This window comes from Eumetopias jubatus, unplaced genomic scaffold (genome assembly GCF_037043125.1).
Source record: "Eumetopias jubatus isolate StellerSeaLion01/CBP00866 unplaced genomic scaffold, mEumJub1_p1.0 scaffold_12, whole genome shotgun sequence".
Taxonomy (NCBI): domain Eukaryota; kingdom Metazoa; phylum Chordata; class Mammalia; order Carnivora; family Otariidae; genus Eumetopias; species Eumetopias jubatus.
In genome coordinates this window covers 92,493,877-92,520,721 of record NW_028274818.1, presented here as the reverse complement: position 1 = coordinate 92,520,721, position 26,845 = coordinate 92,493,877, and the positions used below count along the sequence as shown (strand labels likewise).

Here is a 26,845-nt window from a genome sequence, read left to right as displayed (position 1 = left end):
AGAAAGTCCAGAGGACTAGTTCAAGCTCTGTCATTCACTGTGTGACTTTGAGCAAGTCCCTTTTCCTTTCTAGCACTAAGTTCCCCCACCTGTAAATCGTGGGGTGGGAGGTGACTCTGGCATCGAAAGGCACAGATTTGGGCTCAGGATTTCTAACAAACATCAGGCTGCATGTGAGGTCGTGAGCTCCCCATTGCTTCTAGTGCATTGTGTAAAATGCCAGAACAGAAAGGAACCTCAGACAACCAAGCCACCTATTTTGCAAGTGTGGCCATCAGGGTAGCTACTCAGACACCAGAGTGATCACGGACATAAGAGCTTAAATCCCATCTGCGTTTTCATGCTGTCTGCCTGGATGTCAAGCATGGATCACCTACAGACAGCCTGGCTAATGGAGACCCTGCCTGGGTTCATCTATGGACGGGCCCGCCACTAACTAGCTGTGTGACTTGGCAAAGTGTAGCAGCTGCCGGCAATCTCTGTCCGCGTCTCCCCGACGTGCCAAAGTGTGCTCCAGTAGTCTTTACTCTCAGCCTGGGGCCTTGGGGAGCAGCCAGTCGTGCTGGAGAATGAATGCCTATGGAAGGAGCCCTCGACCAGACGGAAGCTGGTGGACAAGCACCCCAGCTCCTTCACCTTTGCAGGGATCCCTTTAGGCATGCGTCCTGCATGGCTATCCCAGGCGCCCAGAGGGGTGAAGGTCAGTAGCCCTGCTGGGTAACACACCCTTTCCTACCTCCTGACCTTCCCTGACTCACTTCCCCCTCCTGAGCAAGGTGTCCTAGAGTCACCTCCTAAAACAACGACCTGCACTTGAATCCCGGTCTCGGAGGAACCCAAGTAGAGACAGAAAGTTACTTAATCTCTTGGACCTCAATTCCCCTGGACAGCAAGATTCAACGAGTTAACAGAGGAGACAAAGTGCTCACAACCAGGTCCAGCAGTATGTTTATTTAATAAGAAGGGGGCGGGGAAGGAGATAAAGAGCCTTTATTTATACAAAACTCCACACCCTCCTGCTCCACCCTCCCCAGCCTAGACAAATACCAGGTGATAAAACAATCTTTGAGATGCAAACAAGCATTACTCAACCTGAGGGGTAGGTCAATGTGCAGGCTAAGTGTGCCTGGTGTGGTCCGTCTGGAACGCCCAGCATGTCAGGGTCACTGGACCGGAGCCACTCTCTTTGTCTGGCGTCTCCGTGGCTGCCAGCAAGCATCCATGGGGGCACAGAGAGGCCCCGTGCTTCACAGGAGTCCCCAGTCTTATGGTCATGTGGGAACCTGATGGCAACTCGTCATGGCTTGACGATCACAACCTTCCGTGTCCTCTGGTGTCTGTTGCCCGCATTTGACGAAGCACGCCCTCCCCACTCCAGCCCAGATCCCACCTCCAGTGTCAGCCCAAGGGAGGTCTGTTGAATGAATGGGCACCTCTGGCCAAATGACCACCCTTCCTGAACTTTAATGTCCCATCCATTTCCCAAGGCTTCCAAATCCTTCCCCCGTTGGCTTGGTTAGTTGCTGGGCTCGGCGTCCAATTCATAGGCAGCAGCAGCTAATCCCAGGGCTGGGCAAGACATGGTGGACAAAGCAGGCCTGGGGTCGGGGGGAGGCATGACAGGGACAGCACCCTGGACAAGCTGGGGACCGATGAAGTGGCCAATGGCTGGTGCACAAGCCAAGGGGCCCAAGGAACTCCTGATCTCTGAAGCTGCCTCGACCCCATGCCATCCACTCCCATGGGATATGCTGAGCCCAGGCCAAGGCTGGGAGATGGGGTGGGGTGGGGGGGTCCGGTATCTGTAATCCCACGTCAGACCACCTCACCACTTCATACCGGGGTTTTCCGAGACTTTCACAAATCTGCCAGCCCAGCCACCTTCCGGGGAGGCGGGGGAGGCCTGTCACAGGCCTGGCTAAGGCCCTCCCGTGACAGCGGTGACGGGGGGGACACACCTAAGAAGCGCTGATGCACGTGGGCTCAGTGGAGAGCATGGCCATCTCTGTGGGGGTCTGGCTTGAGCTCTGTGCATTGCTGGGGGCAGGCTGGAAGGACAGGGAGGGCTTGCCCTCCTCTGAGATGCCCAAGGGGGCCAGGGAGGCTGGAGAGAGGCTGGCCTCCAGAGGAGCCCCCCCTGGCAGGGTGTCTGGGGCCCGCAGGGGGCTCACCAGGGGCAAGGACTGGTCTCTGCAGCAGCCACAGCAGGGGCTGGGCACCACGTGGGCCTTGCCACGCTCCTCCTGGCTGTGCCACTGCTTCAGATGGCCACACAGGTGGCAGGTGAGGGCCGAGTAGACGATGCTGCCGGCCAGGTCGTCCCTGAGGGTGTCTGTGGCCTGCTCCGGGGCCAGCAGGGTCTTGTGGCTGTCCCCTTCCTTCCCCGCCGGCTCCACATCCAGGTGCCCTGGGGCGCTGCCTGCGAGGACCAAGGCCCGAGGGCTGTGCGCTGGCTCTACGTCCAGTCCGAAGGTGAACAGGGGGATGGGGGCAGGGGCCCCAGGGCCACCAGGAGTGAGGCTCTGGAAGGGTTTGTAGCCCCCCTCCCCATGGCTGCCCTCATCCCCAGATGTCCCCGGGAGCAGGCTGGAGAAGGCCTTGTACCCTGCTTCCCCGGAAGGACCAAAGCCCGCCACCCCGGCGTCGGGGGCACAGGCCTGCTGCACGGCGCACATGAACTCCCGGTAGCCGCTGCTGGGGCCCGGGCCAGGGACCGGGGCCTCCCGGTGCTGGAGGACACTCTGGCGCAGAATCTGCTCCCAGCTTTCTGGCTCAGGCCGGGGGGCGGAGGGGATGCCGGGGTCTGCTTCCCCGGGGCGTTCGGCCGGCTCTGGGTGGCAGTCACCCTCCCCGGGGGCTGCGGACTGGCTCAGGAGGCTGCCGAAGCTGCGGTACGCGGGGTTGTCTGTGACGACAGGGGGCATCTCCATGAAAGCCGGGCTGGCTGGCCTCGGGGTTGGAGAGGCCCAAGGAGTGGACTTGGGGTGCAGAGGCTGGGGCCCCGCACCCAGGAACTCAGCCCAGGGCATCTGAGGGCACTCACTTCCTAGAGGAGGAAGGCAGGACTCCTCCAAACCCTGTGGGCAAAAGCCCCCAGGCTCCCCCCCGAGAAGGTCCAGGAAGAGGCTTTCCGTCAGCCGGGCTGCGATGTCCTCCCTGCCCTCCTGGAAGCTGCCCCCGCTGCCCTCGGGTGATGGGCAGAAGCTTCTTTTATCTTCCTCCATCTCCTCCTCCTCCTCATTCTCCACCGGGGCCTCAAGGAGCTCCACACGCTGCACCACGCTGATGCTCTCTGGCCAGAGGATCATCTTGCTGACCTCCACAGGGCACCATGCTGATTTTCCAGGAGCCTGGAAAGGCGCATTTCTGGCAGTCTTAGAGGAGTCCTCATCCGTGTCCATGCTGTGCTCCAGTAAACAGGGCAGGAGCTTGGTAAGACAGGTCTTCCAGTGTCTTTGAGAGCAGAGAAAAGTTTAGTCAGGATTCATTTTCTCTGCTAGAAAAACTCCTATTCACCCTTCAAAGCTTGGCTCTGAAACCATCCCGGACTGATGTCTATCTATTGCAGACATGCCTCCTGACTTCATAATCAATAATCTATCAGTCTATCTCCATTACCACACTGGGAACTCCTTGAAGGCAGGGCCTGTGTTTTATTTTGGGATTTCTGGAGGCCGCCCATTACCTGGCAGCTAATACAAACTCAGTCTACTGAATAAGGAGAAGTCTCTGTCAGGGACGATGATATTTAAAATACTTATCAATCTAAAATATTTATCAATACCACAGCATAAGTAATGACTGTGGCCACAGAGTCCTAGGCTGGGGCCGTGTGAGGGAGGAGCTAGAGGTGATGGAGGTGTTGGGAGGTCAGGGTGATGATCAGATTCTCAAGGATTCAAGATGGCGGCTCTCTGCCAACCAGTATGTAATTATGCCAACATTGTAACCACTGTTCAGCTTTCACCTCTATCAGCCTTGCTCAGGCCAGACTGACATTTCCAAGGGGGTTCAGCATGGGTCTGACCCCCCTCCCAGTGAAACTCAGGGGGCTTAGCCACCATGCCCGCCTCCCCAGACCACCCCTCCTCCTGCCACCCCTCAAAGCCCAAGGTCACAGGACAAGTGCTGAATGCTAAGGAGGAAAAGGCAGACGTGGAGGTAGGGTGTGACCCCACTCTTAAGGTGGGCCCACTGCCCCAATTCCAACCCCTTCCAAATCCACAAAGGCTGTGAGTCAAGTTCATATACATACGGGCACTTAGCTGGTTCCTGGCCTCGGGACCGCTTCCCCCACAGCGACACCTAAAATACGGAGACAGCCAATGAAACAGGATGGAGAAGACTTGTAGCCCAGCCTGGCACACAGCAATGCTCAGTGAGTGTTTGCTGTAAAAAGGCGGTAAAGATTGACATCATACCAGCCAGAGGTCCAATCGGGTCACTTCAGCTCTCTGAGCCTCAGCATCCTGGGAATCAATGATACTGCCCTGATACTAAGTTGCTGGGGCTGATGGTAAAAATGGCCACCGTGCTCTGAAGCTCTTCCCACCCCTTGAAATTGGCCTCACCAGGCGACTCGCTTTGACCAAGAGAATGCCTTGGATGTGACACTGGGCCAGCCAGCTCGGGGATGACAGACACGGCTTAGTCACCCCCACGCCCCAGTTAAGAGGCAGTCGACTTCCGGATCCGAAAGGGCCTAGGCCAGATCCCTCTACCCACACCAGTGCATGGAGCACAGACTGCCCACCTGCACAAGCAAGGGCTAAATCAATGGTTGTCGTTTTGACTCTCTAAATTGTGGGCTGATTTGTGACACAGCAAAGCTCCCTTCCCAAGGGAGGTAAGAAACCAAGTGACCGACCCAGAGGAGCCCGCTCTGGCTGAAGAGTGGCCATGGGAATCAAGGGGCGGGGAGCGAAGGCCTCTGGGCTCCTAGTGACCACACAGAAGCTGCTGAAACCCTGGAACCTTCCTGACTTCCCATGGGCAGTTCCAAAAGCCACCCGAGATCCTTAACATCCCAGCCGCTTTGACTCCTATCTCCTGCCGCACAGAGTCCGAAGCATCCTCCCCAGCCCATGCTCCTACCTGTGAGTCCTGGATGACTATGGCCACTAGGGGGCTGTGGGCTGGGTTGGGAATCTGGTCCCACCATCCTTTCTTAATCCTGAAAAAGAAAAGGAAGAGGTATTGGATGTCATGGCCAGGCTGGTGCTCCTTCCATGATGGGGTCAGAGACCACGCTGAGTGGTTCTCAGATGTCTTGCCCTAAACCCATTCTACAGAGGAAGAAACTGAGGCCCAGAAGGGAAGTGACCACTGGACTGTGGGCAGAACAGCCAGGTTTGTGCCCCGGGAGGATGGGTCTCCTGACGTGGCCACCACTGTCCTCGGTGGGAACAAGCCCCAGGGAATTAGGAGAAACCCAAGCGGCAGAGAGAGAATTCTGGGTTTCCCCATCAGCGATGGTCTGAGAAGCTGAGGAGACCCGGAGAATCTGCCCGGGTCTGTCTGGAGCCACAGAGTGTTGGTGCTGGGAGGGGAGGGTCTCCCATCACCTCTGACTGGCCCTCATCCACTCCACTCGGTCAGGCGGCATGCATTTACTGAGCACCTACTATGTGCCACTCACTGGGCCAGGGCGTTGGGAACACAACAGTGAACAAGACAGACAAAATCCCTGCCCTTGCAGAACTGACCTTCTAGAAGAGAGGAGACATCAGCCAAAGCTACTTAAGTGTCATGAATAAAAATAAAGACGATGGGGAAGTGGGGGGAATGGAGAGTGTGATCCAAGAAGGCATCTCTGAGGAGATGACTTCTGAGTGGCGACTGAAGGTGGAGTGGGAGCCACAGAGATGCCCGGGGAAAGGGCCTTCCAGGCAGGAGGGGGGACAGGTGAGGGGGAAACTGAGGCTCAGGGAAGGGGAGAAGACCAGCCCGGGGTCATGCAGAACCATTAGTGACATGACACGAAGAGGGGAGCCTCTTTATTGTGCGGCTGCAAAGTGCAAGACGCCTTCCCTCGGTCAATCCCCAGCCATCGCTAAGCCTTATGGGGTGAGCCAGGGCTCGCTAGACCCATTTCAGAGATGGGAGGTCTGAGGCCATGAGACACCATGATTCCAAGGGCCTGAGCTCACTGGAAACAAGGCTCCTCTACCCTCCCCACCCACTGTGATCCAGGACTCTCTTGGGACTCTTAGGACTCATGAAATATGCTCCTTCAACCTGCAAAGGAGGGACCCAAGATGGACAGAGGGTCAAGCCTCTCGGCCACAAAGCTACCGAGCTCCAAGCCCAGGATCTGAACCCAGATCTCCAGACTCCATTGAGGCAACTGTCTAGCATTCCTCTTTCTACTGCCACGTACCCCTTGTGTGTGAACCACACCCTGGGTACCCAGGGTGACCCATTTCCCTTCTGCCGGAGGAAGGTCTTTCCCCAGCTCATTCTCCCCCGTCAGGCCTCAGCTCAAAGGGGCCTGCCTGGCCTCCCCATCCAACACAGCACCCCGAACATTTCTCCCCTTCGCCCTGGTAAATTCCCTTCAGCACATGGATCGCTATGGAAACCAACTGTGGTTACTGGTTGACTTGGCGTCTTCTGTCTCCCCACAAGGAGCACAGGGTCCTGGTCAGGCTTGCTCTCGGCTGTTGCCTCAATGCCCAGCACTTAGTAGCTGCTCAATAAATACTTATTGTTGAGCAAAGGGACTGGAAGCTGACAGGTCAGAGGGGGCTTCCCACCCACTGCACACCCCGGGGCAGCCAGCTCGGTGGCATCCCGTGCTGAAGCCCAGGACTCACTTGATGATGCTGATGTAGCAGGACAGGCAGATGGCCAGGATGACAAGGCAGGAGATGCTGATGCTAAGCGGCAGGTGCTGCTCCCAGGGCTCATAGTCTGGAATGGGAGGGAAGCCGTGAGCCTGCATCATGCGGGGTACCGCCTGCTCTCTGCCTCCCAGAGCCGGAGACCGAAGCCTTGGGAAAGGGTCGTCTGAGACCCTGTGTGAACTGGCCACCACCAGGCCCTCCCGCCTCATCCCTTCCTTCTGAGTCCTTGTCACATGGCTGCCTCGCTGTCCCCTGCTCCTCCAAAGTTCGGTGCCACCCAGGATCTTGAACTTCCTGTTCTCTCTTTCCTGAAGCCCAGAGGTCAAGAGCAGTGGCTCTGGAGCTGGACTACCGGAGTTCAAAGCCTGACCCTGTCATATCCTTGCTGGTGACTCAGCTTCTCCGTGCCTCGTCTGTACACTGGGGTTAATAGACCGCACAGGGCTCTCATGGGGATTACACGACGTAATACACAGAGCACTCAGAACAGGGCTCACCTGTCCGGAAGCATTTGCTGGGGTCCCAGCTGGCTCCTTCTCGTTCATGCCACAGTCACCTGCTCCAAAAAGTTCCCTCACGCCCTCTCTCCTGGTGCCCCCTCCCATCCCCCCGTGCCCTCACCCTGCTTTATTTTCTCTCCAGACCTACTGTCACCTGGATCAAGATCTCTCTGATTTGTTTTTCTGTTTACTTGTTTATTTTCTGTCTCCCCTCCAGAATGTCAATCCCACAAGATCAAGGGTTTTTGTCTGTTTTGTTCACTGCTGATTCCCCGGGGTCGAGCCCCGGGCCAGGCATGCAGCAAGAGCTCAATACATATTTGTGGAAATAACGAATGAGCGTCCAGCCCGTCGTATATGTTCCATACAAGCCATTTCTCTCCCCTTCTCTTCCCTTCCCCAGGTCAATGGTAGAATCATATCAGGGTGATGCAACTCTGCCCAGCACTTACCGTGTGCTTGGTGCTGTGCCGGGCACCAGAGGTACAGACAGAGTAGACCCTACCTACGGAGCTGGCAGCCCACAGATGGGTCAGAGACAACCACGGGACAAGATGAGCAATGTGGAGAGGGGTGTGGGGGCGTTTGGTTGGGGTACCCACCAACGGCCACTGTGCCCAGCACTTTGAAGACCCCTTCTCTCGGTGAATCTTGACAACAGCCCCTATTCCTCCTCCGTGGTATAGACAGTGCCTGAGGCAGCCCCCCCTACCCAACAGCTACCCCCCTCTTCTTTGCCAGGGAGGGAGCAATGTGCCCACCCTGAGGTTTGGGTCAGTTATAATTATCCTCTTCTCCTTTCCAGGAAGCTTCCAGCCTCCCTTGCGGCTGGGAGAGGCTCTGTGACAGTCCTGGCCAATGAGATGCAAGGGGGAGTCTGCTAGGGAAGCTTCTGGTAAGATTTTTGCTTCCTGCTAAAAGAAAGAGATGCACCAGGTGCACTTGCTTGTGGCAGCCTTTCATTTCTTTTCGTCCCTGGGGCAGGAGGGCGTGGACAGCAGCCACCTTGGGGCCATGGGGTAACAAGTCAAAGGATAAAACGCTCCTATGCTAAGGAGGGAAACAGGGAAAGAAGACAAGCCCCTGGGGTGACATCACTGAGCTGCTGTATAAACTAGGGAAGGTCCCCTTGTAAAACTTCACATTACATGGGATAATTCAATGTTTCTATTGCAAAAAGCCACGAGGAACAGTGTTGCAAACAGCGGTTGGGGGCTGCAGCTACCGAGTGAGGGACTACATGTCCCAGAATCCCTTGCAGCTATGTGTGGCCATGTGACCGGTTCCACCAGGAAAATCTGAGAGGAAGTGGTATGTGTCACTTCTGGGCTCTGGATTTTTAAGAAGCAGGTCTGGTTTCAGCCCCTTCTGCTGGCTAGATGCAGGTGATGGTAGGGCCCTAGAACAGGGATTCTTAACTTGGGGGTTCATGGATCTCCAACAAGGTTGCTGATAGAATTTGGGGGTCTGGGAACTTGATGGGTAAGAAATAACCTCTTTATTTTCACTAGGTTCTGATACCTCGCATTTCCTCCCATTAGGGATGGAGAGAGCAAAGCACCATAGTAATAGCATCAGCCACAAAGCACCAACAGAAATCAACAAAATATCATTTACGCTCACCCACTCTGAAATGACAGTATTTAGAAGTACCACTAGATCTTGTTTTTACAGTGCTAATTAAGAAAACCTGTATTCGTAGACAACAAATATATTTTAAAACATTTTTATAACCTCATTTCAATACAGTTAGTTTCCCCTGTAATCCTACATATTTTATTTTTTACATTTGAAAAATATTATTCTGAGATGGGGTCCACAGAGTCCACTCACCGGACTGCCAAAGGGGTCCATGATACACAAGGGTTAAGAATCTTTGTCCTAGGGAATGAGGGAACCACAGGGAGGAAAACCACCCACAAACCAGCTAAGTTCATGCCGGACGGTTACGTGAGCAAGAGATACATTTCTACCGTGTTTCTACTAGAACTTGTGAGCTCATTTGTTACTGCAGCCCAGCCTACCTACCCTGACCAGTACACCAGGTCAGTCAGTAATCCTGTTACCCACGGTTCGAGGCACTCGACGCGATGGAAACGCGGACGCTCAGCCAGAGGAAGTGTCTGGCCACAGAATAAAAGTGCCGAGCAGACGTTCCACCTGCCCATGCCTCCCTGTGGACACTCACGGTTAAGCCATGTTGTGCTGGGGCTCCACTCACTCCACGTGCTGTTGTAGCTCTGAGCCCAGGCCCTCACTCGTGCGCTGTAGGATGCTCCAGACTTGAGGGTGCTGGCCGCCACGCGGAGGGCAGGCCCCACGTACGTCACGTTATAGACTTTGAACTGGTAGAGGAAAGGGACACATTAGGGCTCCAGCTTGTGGGAAGAGGACATCCCAGCTCCCACCCCTGCTGCCGTCTCCTTAGCTGAGCCCACAGTGTTTAAGAGCCACCAGCCTGGGCATCTGGTTATTCCTCTGATTTAGGCCTTTTGTTTCACCATGACTGTGACCAGAGTCAAGCGAGAGGAGTCAGGGAATTGGCCCTACCCCTGCTCCACCTCCCCGCCACCTGGCTCCCTGATGAGCCAAGCAACATTACTGGGGCAAGCCGAGTTTTAGTTTTCTCATCTGTAAAATGAGGGAAGAGTCCCTACTGCCACTTTCTAGCTGTGGGACCCTAGGGAAGTGACATAACCTCTCTAGACCTTGATATGATCCTTCTGCAAGATGGTGATAATAGAAGTCCATACCCCCCAGGGTTGTTGTGAGGGTTAATATGGGTAAGCACGGAGGACAGGGCCTGGCATGCAGGAAGCATGACAAAGACCTTTCTAGAGCACAGAAAAGGTCACCGTGTCCCCCTCTCTCCTCCGTGGGCTCTCTGGAGCCTTCATACTCAAGCCCAAACCCTGGCCTAGAATCTCAGCCCTGCTCCCACTGCTGGGAAGGGACTTCTAAGACCTGTTATTCAGTGAAAAAGGTAAATGAAAATTAGCATGTGTTGTTTGCCACACAAACACATACACACACACACACACACACACACACACACAAGAAGACGGACTCTAGGATGGCCCCCTGATCCCCACTTTGCATCACACCCCTGTGTAACCCCTCTTCTTGTGTGGGCGGGGCTTGTGACCTGCTCCTATTGAACAGAATGAGGCAAAGGTGGTGGGTAGGTAGGGACCACATGCATGGGGTTATATCGCGTAAGGCTATAATTCCAATGAGCTAGGAGATGCTCTCTCCTCTGCTGGTTTTGAGTCGACAACAGGAAAGGAACTCAGGGCAGCCTCCCACCAAGGGCCAGTGAGAACCTGTGGCCCCCAGTCCGGCAGCCTGCAAGGAACAATGCTGCCAACATCGCGGTTGGCACTAGGGAGAGGTCTTTCCCCAGTTGAGCCTCAGATGAGACCACAGCCGCAGCCGAGTCCTTTCATACCATTTGAATTTTTTACTACAACTAAGTACTACTTTTATTTAAAAAACAACTTTAAAAAATGAAATAAAATCTGTGTTCCAGATCGATTCTGATGGAATGGGAGTAGCCCAAATCCTCTGCCTGGGGCGCCTCTCCCAGCCAGGCCCATCCCTTTGCAGCTGTGCTTCTGCTCGTGGGTTGGAAGCATATTTGGAGAAACAGGTCTGGTGTAAAGTGAGCCGAGGGGAGGTGTTGCAAAGAACCCCAACAGGTCGCTGGAGAGACTGGAGGGCAGCTGGAGCTTCCCAGTGGAGTGAGGCTGGGGAGGGGGCTGAGGGAGGAAATGAGGGCAGGAAGATGAGGACACTCACTCTTCTCTTTCTAAATATGGGTAAGCAGGAACGAACAGCTGGACCTAGTTCTCTAAAGGAATCGTACACCCTGGAGAGGAGTAGGGGATTGGGAAATGTTTTACTAAGAAACGGAAGTGAAATCAGAGGAACTACTTGTAGCTTGTGTTTCAACAAAGAGGCCAGGTGTTTGGGAGGCCACCCTTGAGACAAAGATCCAAGGCGGGAGAAACAGCACAGGCTCCGGAGTTCAAATCCTGGCTCCCAACCCCAGCTCTGCCATTTCCAGCGACCCTGGGCGAGTATGTCTATATCCCTGTGCCTCAGTTTCCTTGTCATTAAAGTGGAGAGACCAGCACCCTCCCACCTGCTGGGCTTTCGCAGCCGACAGTGATCCAGGTTGAGCCTAGCACATTCCACGCATGCAGGAAATGGGAACCATTATGACCACGAGCGTGGCATTCATGACCTTGCACACACCACCACATCCCCATACTCCTCAAGAGATGCCACACATCCTTGTACCTCCAAGCCTTTGCTCATGTGGATCCCTCCATGCAGCCTACCCTTCCCTTCCTTCCCTATCTAGAAAACTCTTATACACCCTTCAACACCCAGGCCAAAACTCCACCTCCATTATGGAACCTTGCCCAGAAATCATCCAAGACCCTGAGTAGATTTATCCCTCAAATCCCGGAGCAAACTTCTAAGATGTCTCCTTAGAACTGATCCCACCCGTGGAACACAGCGTGGAGACTACAGGGAACCTTCTGGCTCCACTTCCAGGACTAATCCTCATTGGTTGAGACCAATTGCAGCCATTCCATTCCCTAGCCTGTGATTGATTAGAGAGGAGCATGTGACCAGCTCTGGCCAATGACCAATAAGGGGAATTCTATAGGTTGGGTCTGTCCCTGGGGAAGGGAGGAATGGGTGAGGGGTGTCTCAATAGCTTCTTCCCCACCAACAAGAGAAGCTGGACCCAGAATTCGGAGGCCCTGGGCAGCACTGGGTGTGTATATGACAACTGAGTCATGGCCTGGGTACACCGATTAGTTTTCCCTGCTGGCTGGAGTCTGGGGCCAGATCCCAAACCTGACTGTGTCTCAGCAAGCCCTGTCCCTGGTTTTTCCTTCCCCGGAGTTTCCTCTGGGGAGCCACCCCTTCCTCATTCTCCACCCATCTGGCTTGGGTGGAGCTGACCCCACCTGCAGGTCCAGGGGTGGGCACATGACTCGCCTCTGGCCAATCAGAGCACAGCACCCTCTTTCCTGCCCACAGCCTGGGCCAGGTTCAGAGATTTGCATGGGACCCAAGCCAGGCAACTGGGCATTGGCCCCAGAACTTTTACTGGGACTCTGGGGAAAGAAAAGCCTTTCCCACTGTGGCTTGAGCAGGTAGCTAGCATGTAGCATGGAGCTGCTGGTGGATATACTGGCCACTACATGAGGGAAGAGCCTCCCTAAAAATGAAGCCAATATAGAATAGAGCGGGGGCCAAGGGCGGGATAGATCCCTGGAACCTGGAGCCAGCCACGATAAGCAAATAAGGAACATTGCTTTGGACCCTATAGGTCACACCCTTCTCTACCCTCTTAATAAGCTTTGCACTTCCCAGAACATGGGGAGGGGATTTCCCTACAAAATGGAGCCTGCCTCTGTCTCTGGCATCTGTGCGGCCCCTCCCAGTGCTTTCTGGGCCTCCTCTGTGAGAACCCCACTGCCCCATTCCTGCTCCCACCCCACACCATGGCCCCATGGCCCCGTGCCAGGTGGGAAACCACACCTGAGCCCGAGAGCTATGAATCAACACACACCCCCTCGCTGGCTGAGGGAGGAAGACAGGAAGCAGCCAGAGGCTGATGTGGGAGTTTAAGACGTGTGCAGCCTGCTCCCTGGCAGCAGAAGCCAGGCCAGCCTGGGTCCCAGGACACCAGGCGTGCCTCAGAGGAGGCCCTCGGCGAGTCTGATGTAGCCACTTCCAGACCAAGGTGTGGGAGGGCAAGGCAGATGGGGCTTTCCAAGGCCTGTGGCACTCGGGAGAAAAGGAGAACAATGTTGACGACACACGGGGTGCCCGGCACACACTCGGCACCCTTGGTAGCCCATGGAGTAGGTACTCTTGCTAGCCCCATGTTACAGATGAGACAACTGAGGCACGAGGAGGTTGCGCGACATGACCAGGATCATGCAGCTGATGAGTGCAAGCAGGTAATGGAACCCAGCTCTGTGCGGTTCAGATGCTGTCCCTCCCCTGGGAATGTGTGAGGGGGAAATGGGGGTGGGAGGAAATGAGCTTCATCCCCACCAGAAACTAAAAAGGAAGGGAGCCAAGCCACCTGCCGCATACAGTCCCTGCTAGTATTTACTGGATAGTTTGCTGGCCATCAGTTCTCCCTTTTAAAAACCTGTCACCACCTTCATTTAAAAAGCAACCCCGCAATCACTGTTGTGATGGCAAAGCCCGTAGCAGATGTCATTAGCATCCTAGAAAAGTCAATGCAACGAGGACCGAGCGACAGCATTAAATGATGGCTGAACCGGTTCTCTGGGGAGGAAGGCTCTGAGCCTGCAGCCTCCTCTCGCCATGAAAAAGTGCTGAACCCAGCACAGAGCCAGGGTGGAAGTCGGGCTCTAGGTCCCCGGTTTTGCAGTCAGGCCTCAGGGCCCGAGTCTTCACCCGCCTGAGTCCCAAGAGGTGTGGAGAAACCCCCCAGCGCACACACTCACGTCCGTGGGGTCGTTTTCATTGGAAATGTTGACCATGTAGGTGAGCTCGGAGTACAAGTGATTCTCGCTAGGGTACGGGTTTGTCCACATCAGCAGCCACGTGTGGGAGACGTTGGGGTGAACCGTGAGGTTCCCGGGGGTCCTGGGTTTCACTGTGGAGAAGCGGTGCCTGGTGAGGCCCTTGTCCAGGTGAGGGGAAGGGGATGGCCCGCGGGACACCGGTCACTTAGATTGTTAGTCAACCTGGGGGGCGCCTCGGGGGCTCAGTCAGCTAAGCATCTGACTCTTGGTTTGGGCTCAGGTCATGGCCTCAGGGTCAGGGGCTCGAGCCCCACGTCGGGCTCCTTGCTCAGTGGGGAGTCTGCTTGCGATTCTCTCCCTCTCCCTCTTTTCCTCCCCTCTCTTTCTCAAATAAATAAATAAATAAATCTTTAGATTTTTAGTGAACCACACCTCCATAGCACATTTCTGGAATCCCACATGGATTGAGGCTCAGCAGAGAACGACAATCATAATACTGATTATAATGTTGCTAAAACTCTACTTAGCACTCATGGTTATTAACCAGCTTTCTACAGTGAAATGCAAAATGTGTGAGCCAAAGTAACCCCAAATTTGCCTTTTTTTCACCTTTGTCCTTCACACTTTTGGCCACATCTATGTACTATGTTCTTACTTTTTTTTCCATTTATTTTGATTCATGTGTTTTAAAACTTAGTCTCCTTTTAAGCAATCCTATCCAGGAGATCATAGGTATGTAACATGTACTAAAATCACTGCACACGTGCAGAAATGCTTTTAATTCATGGGTTCGTTCACGGGTCTGTTTAAACAACCCACTGACCGTGGGCGGCATGAACAGGCCCTTCAGGAACTGCTGAGCCCGTGAACTCTGTGGATACCCGCGAGAATTTTCCTCTGATTCTTAGTAGCTGTGTGACCTCAGGCAGGTTTACTTGCCTTCTCTATATTATATTCAATTGTAAAATGGGGATAACTCTCTTCTGGAAAACGAGGCTCAGAGAGGTAATCTGACTTGCCCAGGGTCACACAGCAATAAATGGTATTTTAAACTCCCGTCACTACGCCACAGCAGAATCATGGTGAACTGCGGCGGGGCCTCTGACTACCAGGATAACGTCAGCCTTCCATGGTCCAGACTGCCTGAAGCAGCAGCAGCGGACCAGGTGACAGAGGGTGGAAGGAGAGTGCCCAGCTCAGTTTCTGCTCTGCAGCCAACTTGCCTTCTGTTAAGTACGCTTCACCTCAAGTCCCCAGTCTGGGCACTTAAAGTCAGGTGGTTGAAATATAAAAGCTGAAGGGGACCTGATGTACTATGGAGCCCAGTCCCATTTCAGAGATGGGAGGACTGAGGCCCAGAAAGGGGCAAAAGCCTCATCATGTCTGGGAATACGCAGAAGACTGCTTGCACCTTGCTCCCCCAACTGGAGGCTGCCTCCCCTGCCCCAGAGGCCGGCTGGGGTTTGGGGCCCCCCCCGCCCCGCTGGCCCCACTCACCATGCGCGCTGGGCTGGAAGGAGCCGCCCCACAGCTGCTGCTTCCCAGCCCACAGGTCCAGCTGATAGACGTCCGCTTCGACCACGTCATCTATCGGCATGCTGCATGTGCACACCGCGCCTTCTCGGTTCTCGGGGACACACGTGCGGTTTCTGCAGACACGGGTGTGCCGTTAGGTTGCCATGTTCAGGCGGACCGTGACCCACAGGTATCCCTGGAACGTGCCTCAAGGAACATATGTTCATATGCTCTGCCCGCTTCCTGATGGCCCTGCCCCCGGGACCAGATCTGGGGACCGGGGTGTGGTGAGGACAACAGATGAGGACTGCTCTCCTTGCTGGCCACAGCCACCTGCCACACCCACCATGGACTCTTAGGCAGCTCTGGCCATGGTCGTGGTCCCGGAACTTGGCTCACCCTTGAAAGCCAGTGAAAGGGAAGAAACGAAGGCACTAAAGAATTCGTAACAATGTGTGTATGTGTCCCAGTGTGCCTCCGGGTAGCACGGTTTATCCCAGTGGACAGTGGGTGGTAGCATGCTGCCCCACATCTCATGGGCTAGGCTAGGGGTCAGCAAACGTTTGCTGCAAAGGGCCAGGCAGTAAATATTTGGGGCTTTGAGGGCCATACTGTGTGCGTCCCAACTATTCAACTCTGCTGTTGTAGCCCAAATGCAGCCGTAGACAATACAGGAATGAATGGGCGTGGCCGAGTGCCAATAAAACTTTATTTACAAAGGCAAGTGGTGGGCCGGATGTGGGCCTCGGGCCATAATCTGCAGATCCCTGGCCTAGGCCAGTGTACCACACTTCAAAGCACAGCCCATCCAGCTTGGTATACCTTGGAATGCCTCTGTCAGTGGACCCTATGTCTGTATGGCATACGCCAGGGTGCCCTTGTAACTGCATGCCTTGGGTACCCGATCACGTCCTGAGCACCGCCTGGAAGGATACCGCAGGTGCCATGGATTATCCCAGTGACCCACCTGGAACAACGTACCCCGGGTTCCAAGGTCCACCAGACATCACAGTGAACTCCACCACTAACACACTATCCCCAACCCTCTGGGCACAGCCTCCCCCAAATCCCAGCTCCACCCCAGGCTTACTCAGACCCCATGAAGTCCAGCTGGTAGGACAGGCGGAGCTCGGCACTGCAGTCGGTGGGACTGTCCATCTCCCACTGACAGACAGAGGTGCTGATGTAGTCAGACAAGCAGCTGGGCTCCTGCAGGACCTTAACACTCCCTGGGGAGACACAGGAGTACCCTGAGCAACCAAAGCCAGACAAGCAAGGGGGGCATGCACCAGGGGGACAAGTTGGAAGCCAGCCCAGACAGGACCGAGGAGTCCATCACAAAACAAGGAGACCACAGTCCCCGGCACAGTTGTGTGCCAGTCTTCATGGAGCTGGGGGCAGGATGGGGTTCTGGAGCTTCCCAGCCGGCATGGGGGAGATTCCTGAAGCCGAAGAATACCCCCAGGTGGTAGGGGCTACCTTTATCTTCCCGAAACTCCACTACTTGCCCCTATGAGGCCAAATCAAAGGAAATTTCTAATCTAAGAAATGTCTAGTCTATTGCACTGTCACAGGCACCTGCCCCAGAGCAGTGTGAGCGAGAGCAAGGGCTGTTATCCATTTGCCTGCTCCCTGCTCCCATCTATCTTCCACCCCTCTCTGTGCTCAGGAGGCTGACCACCGCCCCCCCCAATCATGGTCTTGCCACTCAGATGCCCTTGTTCTCTGGCTGCCGGTTGGGTTCAGCCAATATCAAGGGCAGGATGAAAGGCTGGGATGTTTCTTCCGACCAGTCAGTGGCAGAGCTGGGGTGTGAAGCTGGCAGGATGGGATACTGGGTTTGCCAAATCATCCGAGAGCCCTCACCCCGGCTCAAGACTGCCCAGCCACAGACGGGCAGGTGCTTTCTTGCTCTGGTGCCCAGCACCAGCCCCGCCACCACGGACATCAGTCTGCATTTGTTTGCTGGATGAAGGACTAATCATGTTAGGCAGAGCCTTAAATTTCTAACAGATATCTTAAACTCACCTCGTGTCCAAAACTCACATCTCGTTCCCCACCCTCCCAAGCGAGTGCTCCCTACTCTGCTCCGTGCTGTTTTTTTCTATCACTTTCTAACACTCTTTACAATTTATTTATAATTAGGACTATTCGTCATTAGCTGTCCCCTCCCACTACAGTGTAAGCTCCTCAAGGCCCGGAATCTTTGTTTTGTTCACTGATTATCCTAGGACCCTGGCATCTAAATGGCCAATAAACATTTGTTGAATGAGTGATCAAATGAATGAACGAAGGAATGAATGGGAGTTGGTGACTTACCAGAGCCTGTCACCCACACCAGGATCAGGCAGCTCACAGGGAATGTGAGCCCAGAGCAAAGCTGCCCCATTGGGAGATCCTAAGATACCTGCTGAGAGAAAGTGACCCAGGTTAGTGCCAACAATGAGCCTTCTGTGTTCACCCGAGCTCTATCTATCTATCTATCTATCTATCTATCTATCATCTATCTCTATAATCATGAAACACAACCCAGATGCAGAAAGCCCAGAATGAGATCCACAGAATGCCTGTCCAAAGAGACACTTGTTGAAAAAAACCCATGACCTACCTACTAAATTTAAGCAACCCCTCGGACTTTTGGAAGTTCATAATGCACATTTGAAATGTAGAGGCTCTGTTAAGTCCTGCAGCAAATAAATTTATTTTTCTTCATTTAACCCAACACTTACCAATTTATTTCCCTACTCAACCTTGATTTGTGTGTGTGTGTGTGTGTGTGTGTGTGTGTGTGTGTGTGTTTTAAAACCCCAATTAACCCCCTAAAAGATTCCTTGACATATACTTTGGAGATGTTAATCTGTTTAGCCTTATAGAGCAGGTTAAATAAATGGTGGTATATCCATGCAATAAAAATGATGTTTGAGTGTGTTAGACTTATATCAATGGCCCCAATTCCTCACACCCCTCCTGGATCCATGTAACATTTCAATGCCTCCAGCACCACCACCCCTCTGGGGAGGGCGTTTGCCCCTGTCCTTGGATTATGGGCTCAACCATGTGACTAGCTCTGGCCAACTGAATATTAGCAAATGGATGCATTGTAGAAGCCTGCTTTTGCACGACCACTGCCTTGAGAACACGACCGTGCTAGCCTGTGGGAGGATGGTGACATGGAAGAGTCCTAGCAACCCCATTCCGCATTAGGCAACAGGCAGCCACCCCCAGTCATGTGAGTGAGCTCAGGAGCCGACCCAAGGCTAGCCACAGGTGCATGGGTGAGCCCAGTGAGCTCAGCCAAGCCCAGGTAAGCTGGCCCGCCCGACTTGAGCTAAATAAGCATCTCTTGTTACATGCTCCTGGGCTTTTGAGCTTTATTGCGATTCCCCCTCAAGTCATCACCCCTCCACTCTGACTTCTAACCCCATAGATTACCTTTGTGTTTTGTGTTTCATACAAATGGAATTGTGCACTGCCTCTACTGTTAATGGCATCCCATAATACATGACTGGGAAATAAGAATCAGAAAGTACAGACACCCAAAATGAAACACAATTCAAATCCTCCCCAAAATCACAAGGCCCAGCAATAACCCCTGTATACATTCCTATCAATGCTTCCAGATTTGTATCTATACAAATAGGGAGATAAATATGAATTTTATTTACCCAAATAGCAGCACCCTCTGCCCTACTAAAACTTAAATATTTAATATGTCACTAAATATCATTCCATCCCACTGTAGATCCAAAGCATCAAATTCGTAGTATCCCCCTGTGTGTCTGCCATTGGATTTTTAGCCTTTATTATTGCTTTGTTGTTATACACAGCATGGCGACTGTGCCCATCCTCAGAGAACCATCGCCACACATTTCTCTGATCCTTGCCTTAAGCTTATTCTTTTCTTTTTTTTTTTAAAGATTTATTTATGTATTTTAGCGGGGGGAGGGGCAGAGGGAGAGAAGCAGGCTCCCCGCTGAGCACAGAGCCCCACACAGGGCTCGATCTCATGACCTGCTCATGACCTGAGCCGAAATCAAGAGTGGGACACTCAACCAACTGAGCCACGCAGGTGCCCCTTATTTCTCTCTCTCTCTCTCTTTTTTTAAAGGTATGTTATTGATCTTTTCTCGTATTACAAAAGCCACATTTGATCGCTGTGGAAAATTTAGATAAGAGGGACACAGCAAACAAGTGAAAAGAATGCCTGTAATTCCATCACCTGGGAAAACACCACGGGTGGCCTTTTTGCATCCATTTCCAGTCTTTTCTGTGCATATCTAGTTGGACGGCATGGGCTGGTACAACGTCTGCTGTTTCAGAGCCTGTTTATTTCTATGCCATGAAATACTGCTCCGCACCCCTCCTCACAATGTGTAGTGGGTTTCCTGAAGTTTAAACACCTGCTCTTGTCACTTACTCCTTGTGAGCCTTGAGCAAACTGCTCCATGCCTCAGTCTCCTACCCTGTAAAGAGGAGCTCATAACAGCTCCCATTTGAGTGGGGTCTTGTGAGCGCTAAAGGAGGTCCAAGGAGTCACCAGGCACTCTTGTTAAGGAAAATGCTCAGAAGTGGATTCCCTGAGTGTTTACTTCTTCCCACAACACTCCTGGCACAGAAGGCCAAAGGGCTTCTCTAAAAGGCAAGGCACTGAGGTATGTTCCCGGCAATGCTGAGATCACCGCACCCGCCCCCGCCCCCCCGCCCCGCCTCATGGGTCTCTATCTTGGCTTCCAGGCTTCCTTCTGCTGCTTAGTAGCTGCGTGCTGTTAAGCAGCTACCCTATCTTTCACTGAGTTCAATCTCACAGGTGTACTGCAAAAAGGAAGTGAGGTCTGTACCCAAAGCACTCTGCCCCCAGTGTCTGGAGCACAGGAAGGGCTTTATGCCCCTGTTGGAAGCTCTCCACTTGCAGGACCTCCCGGGCCGCGCCCCACCTCCCTCTCCACCTGTCCCAGCACCTGTGCTCGGCGCTCCTGCCACCCGCACATCTTCACTTCCTCCTGCTGCCCTTCAGACACAGCAAACCGATTCCCACCTCCATACCTTTCCTCCTGCGGTCCTTTGCTCTCTCTCTCTCTCTCTCTCTCTCTCTCTCTCTCTCATTTATTCATTTTATTTATTCATCTGTCCTTAACGGATAAATTACCCCATAATACTGCAGTGTATCTTTCAGAAAACAAGGACATTCCTTCTCCTATCAAGCCACAAGGCAACCATCAAAACGAGGAAATTAACACTGAGGCGTTACTCTCATCGGATCACAGACCCTACCTATTTCCACCTTGCTCATTGCCTCCATAATGCTCTTTTTAAGTCCAGGACCCAGTCTAGGATCATGTGTTACACCTGATCATCTTGCCATCCCAGTGCCCAGGTCTTGGCTTCGAGCACCACTCCACACCGAATGGAACGAGGGCTCCTTGAAGAAGGGGCTGACCCCAGGAGCAGGGAAAGTGCACGATAAGCCTGGAATCCTTGTGTCAGAAAGTAAGGACGCGCCCCAAGAATGGTGGGGACTTGTCAAAAAAGACACAGGAGCCAGCCAAAACAATGTCCACTGGCTCAAACGGGCACAACAGAAGCATCGCAATAAATATACAGTAACCGATTGTAACTCTTGGAGTTAAACAGGGCACAGGCGTCTGTCCTGCTTTTGCTCAGCAAGTGGGGGGAAGGGGGTAGGTAGTTCCATGTCTCCGTAGCAGCCTCTAAGTATCTCCCCACAAGACTCATATTGCTTATTCATTAGTGAGTCAAAATACTTATTAACTTTACAATGTTCTATACTTTATACACAATACTTTATATAGAGATACAATTGTATATAACTTTATGTACAGAAACCTGGCAGGCACCCCTTCACCAATCGCCAGGAACGGGACAAATCAAGGTCAGGAGCTTTCTGAAACTACCCCCCGAGAACACAGCTTGCTTCTCCGGTGTTCCGGCCCCAAGTGCACAAATTACAAGGAAGCATCAAACCTAACCGAGAATTGAGAAGAATCGAATCTAGAAAAGAATTGGCCTATGCTCTTCAAAACATGCTGGGGGTGGGGCGGGGTGTGGGGGCAAAAGGTGAGGACAGTGTGGGAGGGCTGCTTTTTTTCAATTGTCTGTCATCCCGAGAGCCAGCCTTTGTCTTGTTCGCTGCTGAGTTCCTAGTACCTACAGTGGTGCCTGGCGCGTAGCACCTGCTCAGTTAGTGCTCGTGGAATAAAGTCATCTTGGACGTGATGCGGGGCCTCTAATGGGCTCAGCACGGGACTGGAAACTCTCCCCAGCGGGGGAACCCAGGATCTGCTCAAAGCCCCAACTCACTTCTCTTGAAGAGTCACAGTGAAGAGCAAGGAAGGAGGGGTGGGAATGTGGTGGTGGATCCATGACGCTGGTGTCCTCTACAAAGTCCCGGTAACTTTTCCTCTGACAGGTTCACACATGCCCACAGCATCCTGCGGCAGAAATGGCAAAGGTGTCACTTTAGCTCTGATATTGAACAAAGAGAAACAGAGAGGGCAAGATAACATGTACAAGGTCACACAGCAGAAGGGCTATTATGATAAAGTCAAGCCACCCAGGCAGGGGAGACTAAAACATCCCATCTATAGCAGACAGGGTTGCTATCTTTGATCTCTTTCAGAGGGGAAATCCAAATGCACATCCAAATATGTGCATGCGGATGCCCATAACTGCCTGCGTGGCACGTGCACACATCAGCTGGCTTCACGCACAAACGGGTGCTGCATTCAGGGGAAATCACAGCCCGCAATGTTCAGTAACAGAAGAACCTCCCTGAATATCATAAGGATGGAGGACAAAGATGCAGATAAATAAAAGAAGTAAAAAGAATAATTATCAACTGCACGAGTCAAGCATATGGCAAGAGAAAATAATTTCAAGTTCACACTCTCAGTCATGGGAGTCCTGACCCACTGGAGTTGGCCGGCAACCCCAGGCTCCATTGCCAATCCAAACAGCGATGCCCTGCACACATTTTCTCTCTGCCAGGCTCCTGCACCTCCCCCGGATGCTCATCTCCAGGTCACGGCTGAGCAGAACTGACGACTAGAAACCGTTTCCTTAGGTCGAGCCAAAGATTTGTGTAAACAAAATCCCGCCTGTCAAGTACTTCATTGTGCTTGGCACTTAGCTAAGCGCGTTAGGAACATTATCTTATTGAATCTGCCCGAGAACCCTGCAAGATGGCCTGTTAATCCCACTTTCCATCTGGGGGAACTGAGGCCAGAGAGGTCAAGTAACTTGCCCATCAGGTCCCACAGCTGCCAAGAGGGGAAGCTATTGTCAGAATCCAGGTCTGTTGGCTTCTGAGCCCAAAGTGCATTCCAATACATCAGTGCCTTCACCTTCTCCTCGAACTATACAATGAACCCAACTAGATGAATGAAATAAGCCAGGGAGAACTGGCCCTCCTGCTTGTTGATTTCAAACATCAGCTGCCCCCCCCCCCCCCCCCCCCCGCACACACAGGACCAGCAACAGCAGAAAAGACCTAGGGCTTTTGTTGTTTACAAACTCCCCACAAGCCAGAGGGCGGCAGCAACTTAAAAAAACAAACAGACAAAAAAGCCAGTGAAAGTCATATTAACAGAGATATGAGAGCCAGGACAAGGGAGGTGACAGTGCCCAAACACACCTGTGCATCCCTTTGGAAGAAACCCTGCTGATCTGAATGAAGCTAGTCTAGAGGATGATAACCGACACAGAGAAGGCTTGAAAAATCCCAGAGGGCCTAGAAAGGCTTTGCCTAAAGGTTCTGTCCCCTTACACCCTACAGGCTCATCATTCACTGAACAAACATATGCTATTTACAGCATGCCAAGTTTCTTCTAAACACTGCACTTGTATTCATTCATTCGATGCTCAAAATAGTCCTATGGAGTAGGTACTATTATTTCCCCCATTTTCCAAATAGGTAACCAAGGCACAGAAGGGTTAAGTGATTTGCCTGAGGTTGCAGAGCTGTGGCAGTCGTTAGATTTGAACAGGGGCAGTCGGGCTCTGGGGCCTCAGCTCTTAACCCCTATCTCTGTTTAGAAGCCACAGTCCTTCATGTTTTGGAGATCACGGACCCATCTGAATATCGGATGCAAATTCCAAACCCTCCTTCAAGAAAAGCGCACCCATTAAATTTTGCATTCCAATTTAGGGGTCTGTAGATCACCTCCACAGCTGAAGTAAGGACCCCTCTTCTAGGCAACGAGCAGTTTTTAAGGGTTTGAACAGTGACAAGATTTTCCAAAAGCCCAGTTTGGGCCTGAGAGAATAATGGGGGTGGGGCAAGGAGGAAATTAGGGTTACTGCAGACATGACTCACTTCATTTCTTCTCCACGCAGAGTCATTTTAAAACCAGAAACCAGGCCATGAACTCCCTGCTCCTGCCCTTCATTGGCCTCTGGCTCCCAAAGGGTGTCTTCACCCAGGGGCACACAGATAGATGCCTGCAGTTCATGGCCCATCCAAGACGAGCATCCTCGACTCAGAATAAAATCCAAGCCCGAGTGAAAACAGCCAATCCAAAAGGGCGCACCCTGTGTGATTCCATTTATGTAACATTCTTCAAATGACAAAATTATAGAAATGGAGAACAGATTCACTGTTGGTGGGGAGGAAGGGAGGTCCGTGTGGCTATAAAAGGCAACACAGGGATCTTTGTATCGCGGTTGCTGTGCTGGAGACACAAACCTGAGCATGTGACGCAACTGCACTGAACTACGTACGCACATGTGCACAAACGCGTGCATGCGCGAATGTGTGCGAGTAAAACAGGTGCCTTCTGAGCGAGCTTGGGGGATGATCTCAGTGTCACTGTCCTGGTCGTGGTATTGTACTACAGTTTCCTAAGACAGGTACTCTTGGGGGAACCTGACTCTATCGTTTCTTACGACTGCAGGTGAGTCTACAATTATCTTAGAATAAAAAGTGTAAGAAAAAATAAAAAGTGTAAGAAGATGCAAAACCCAAACCAAACCAAAAAAACCTTAAGCCCCCTAATGATCTTGCCCCTGCTACATGTCCACCATTCCCTTCTACTGCCTCCCGGTCCCCCACAGGCCTTTGGTCCCACTGGCCTCTGAACACCTTGACACGCTCTGAGCCTTTACACCCAGAAACTCCACCTAATGAGGGTTCCCCCTGTTACTGCTTATCACAGCACCCTGTTTATTTCTGTCATATACTTATCACCATCTCTAATCATATCACTGAGGTTACATGTGTGAATGTTTATTTTAATTCAGGATGTAGATGGCAAAGATTGAAGATCTGATGGCAAAAATGTCTTCAACTTCCCCAGGTGGAAATACGCCATTAAAAAAAAAAAAAAGCAAGCAAAGACCAGAAAAAGATAGCAGTCTACACTGCAGGGGCTTAATGGCCTTTATATATAAAAAGGTCTTACAAATCAATAAGACAAACGTCCCTTTAAGAAAAATAATAGGCAAAGGACCTAAGTGATTCACCCAAAAGGTATTCCATCTTGGCAAAATATGAAACAGCCCCTTTCATTCTTCTGCTAGTTCATGACACTGGGAGTGTCAAAGATCATTTGTAACATTTAAATTATTTGTCTATATATGTACTGTTTGTCTCCCTACCACGAGAATACAAGCCCCAAACTCTGTGAGGACAGAGCTTTATGGTCATTGCTTTGTCCCCAGGACCCAAACAGTGCCTCATACATACATAGTATGTGCTCAGTAAATATTTATTAAATGAGTGATTGGTTAAAAGTCAAGAATAACAAATTCTAAAATCTATTTTTAAACACGGGGTACCAAGCTGTTGCTATGCACACAACTCTATGAGGTAGGCGCCATTAAAACCCCCATTTTACAGATGAGGAGACTGAGGCACAGAGAAGTTGCAGAGCTAGGATGTGAACCCAGGCAGTCTCACTCCAGAACCCATGTGCCTGACCCCTGATTTTGCTGCCTCTTGAAATGCAGCCCTTGCCACCCTGGGATGTGGTGCCATTGGGCCAAAATTGAGGTTTAGAGATGGCAAGCGACAAAGTCAAGGTCAGGGAGGGAGGAAGCTACAGTCGGCGAGAGTCCGAACTAGCAAGACGTGGGAAAACCCTCCTGCCGGCAGTGAGGTACACTTAACTTACTCTCTGTATCTGGGAGGCCGTGAGTGGCAAGCCTTGAAATGTCAGAGGCCAGCAGCAGTCAGGAAGTGACCGCGCAGCTCTTCCTGAGCCCAACGGGGCGCAGGGCCTCTGGCTCCCCGCTCCTCTTCCCTTTCTTGACTGCAAACCAGCTTGAAGGGGGGCTGGATGGGCAGACAGGATGCAGCCAGTCCCATGACAAGCGCACGTGAAGAGAAAGCCAATGACAGTGGGGGCTTGGGGTGGCCTCCCTGGGGAGCTGCTGGCCCCTGCGACTCCAGTCTGAGGCTGGCCTGGAGCTTCCTCTGTCTTCCAGGACAGCTGGGCCGCCCTGGCGCAGGGCCAGGGCCACACTTCTCCCCAGAGCAGCGGCTTTCCCAGAACTGCTGCCCGGCTGGGGTTCCCAGAACTGGCAGCCGCATCAGCGGCCCCGCCCCGCGGGTGATGCAGGCCAGCCCCGGGCCCCAAAATGGCCTGGCCTCTGTCTCCTCGGCTCGCGGCCCAGCGAGTGGACGTGACGGGTGGCGGCAGGCTGGTCCTACTCCCACTGGGGGCGAGAATCAGCAGCCTCGGCCAACGGGGTCCAGCAGGCTTCCTGTGGACCTACTGTGCGTCCCCGCTCCTTGCCCACTCGCCCGAGCCCACGTGTGCTCCTGCTGTGCTTTCTGAGCACTTACTAAATGCCAGTGGCTACCGACGCAGAGAAAGCCATTCATTCGTTCACTCAACTCACCCATTCATTTCTTCCTTCTTCCCTTCGACAAATAACTTAGAAAGAGAAGTTACTGGAGGTTTTTGAGCAGAAATTGACCCGATGAGACTTTTCAAACCATCCCTCTGGTTGTGTGGTCTGAAAGGCCCATGGAGTCAAGGGCAGAAGCAGGCACCGGTGAGGAGCCTCCTGCCCTCGTCCAGGCAGCAGATGCTGGGAAGGATCAGCAAGAAGGGCTGACTTCTAGATTGGCCGAAGGCTGAGCCAACGGGATTCGCTGACAGAATGGACTTTGGGAAGAGAATGAATCGGGGTGGAGCATGACTGTCGTTTGTTCCTGAGCCACCAGAAGGCTGGAGCTGCCATGTGTCAGGCTGCCGTGGAGTGTGGGAGGGCCCTGTGTGAGAAAGAGGCCTGCCGGGGGGGGGGGCGGTGGGAAACAGTATCAGGAAAGGTAAGAGGCTGTTTGGGGAAGATCCATGCTGGCCCTAGAGTGTCAGGTGTCCCTGGAGGAATGAACGAGAATTCCCCAGGGGAGGGCAGGGGTGCATGCTTGGAGAGGGAGGAAGAGCATCCCATGTACGGGAGGCACTGTGGGCTCATGAGGACAGGCAAAGTCTCA

The 26,845-nt window shown here is 52.8% G+C and overlaps 1 protein-coding gene across 5 annotated transcripts in view; it reads right to left on the bottom strand.

The window, feature by feature from the left end:
• Positions 1 to 936: 936 nt before the first annotated feature.
• IL4R (interleukin 4 receptor) overlaps positions 937 to 26,845 on the bottom strand; it is a 37,226-nt gene continuing 11,317 nt past the window's right edge. For 2 of the 5 annotated variants that reach the window (XM_028110307.2, XM_028110310.2), the window contains exons 2-11: positions 21,706 to 21,836; positions 17,707 to 17,794; positions 16,478 to 16,616; positions 15,370 to 15,521; positions 13,852 to 14,003; positions 9,534 to 9,690; positions 6,816 to 6,912; positions 5,095 to 5,173; positions 4,256 to 4,305; positions 937 to 3,453 (exon numbers count right to left, since the gene is read on the bottom strand). In XM_028110307.2, the coding sequence (XP_027966108.1) occupies positions 1,959 to 3,453; positions 4,256 to 4,305; positions 5,095 to 5,173; positions 6,816 to 6,912; positions 9,534 to 9,690; positions 13,852 to 14,003; positions 15,370 to 15,521; positions 16,478 to 16,616; positions 17,707 to 17,776 (2,391 nt within the window). In that variant the 5' untranslated portion in view covers positions 17,777 to 17,794; positions 21,706 to 21,836 and the 3' untranslated portion in view covers positions 937 to 1,958. Of the gene's footprint in view, positions 3,454 to 4,255; positions 4,306 to 5,094; positions 5,174 to 6,815; positions 6,913 to 9,533; positions 9,691 to 13,851; positions 14,004 to 15,369; positions 15,522 to 16,477; positions 16,617 to 17,706; positions 17,798 to 21,705; positions 21,837 to 25,514; positions 25,861 to 26,845 lie in introns of those variants that run through there. The other 3 variants (XM_028110312.2, XM_028110309.2, XM_028110308.2) reach the window with 3 other exon arrangements.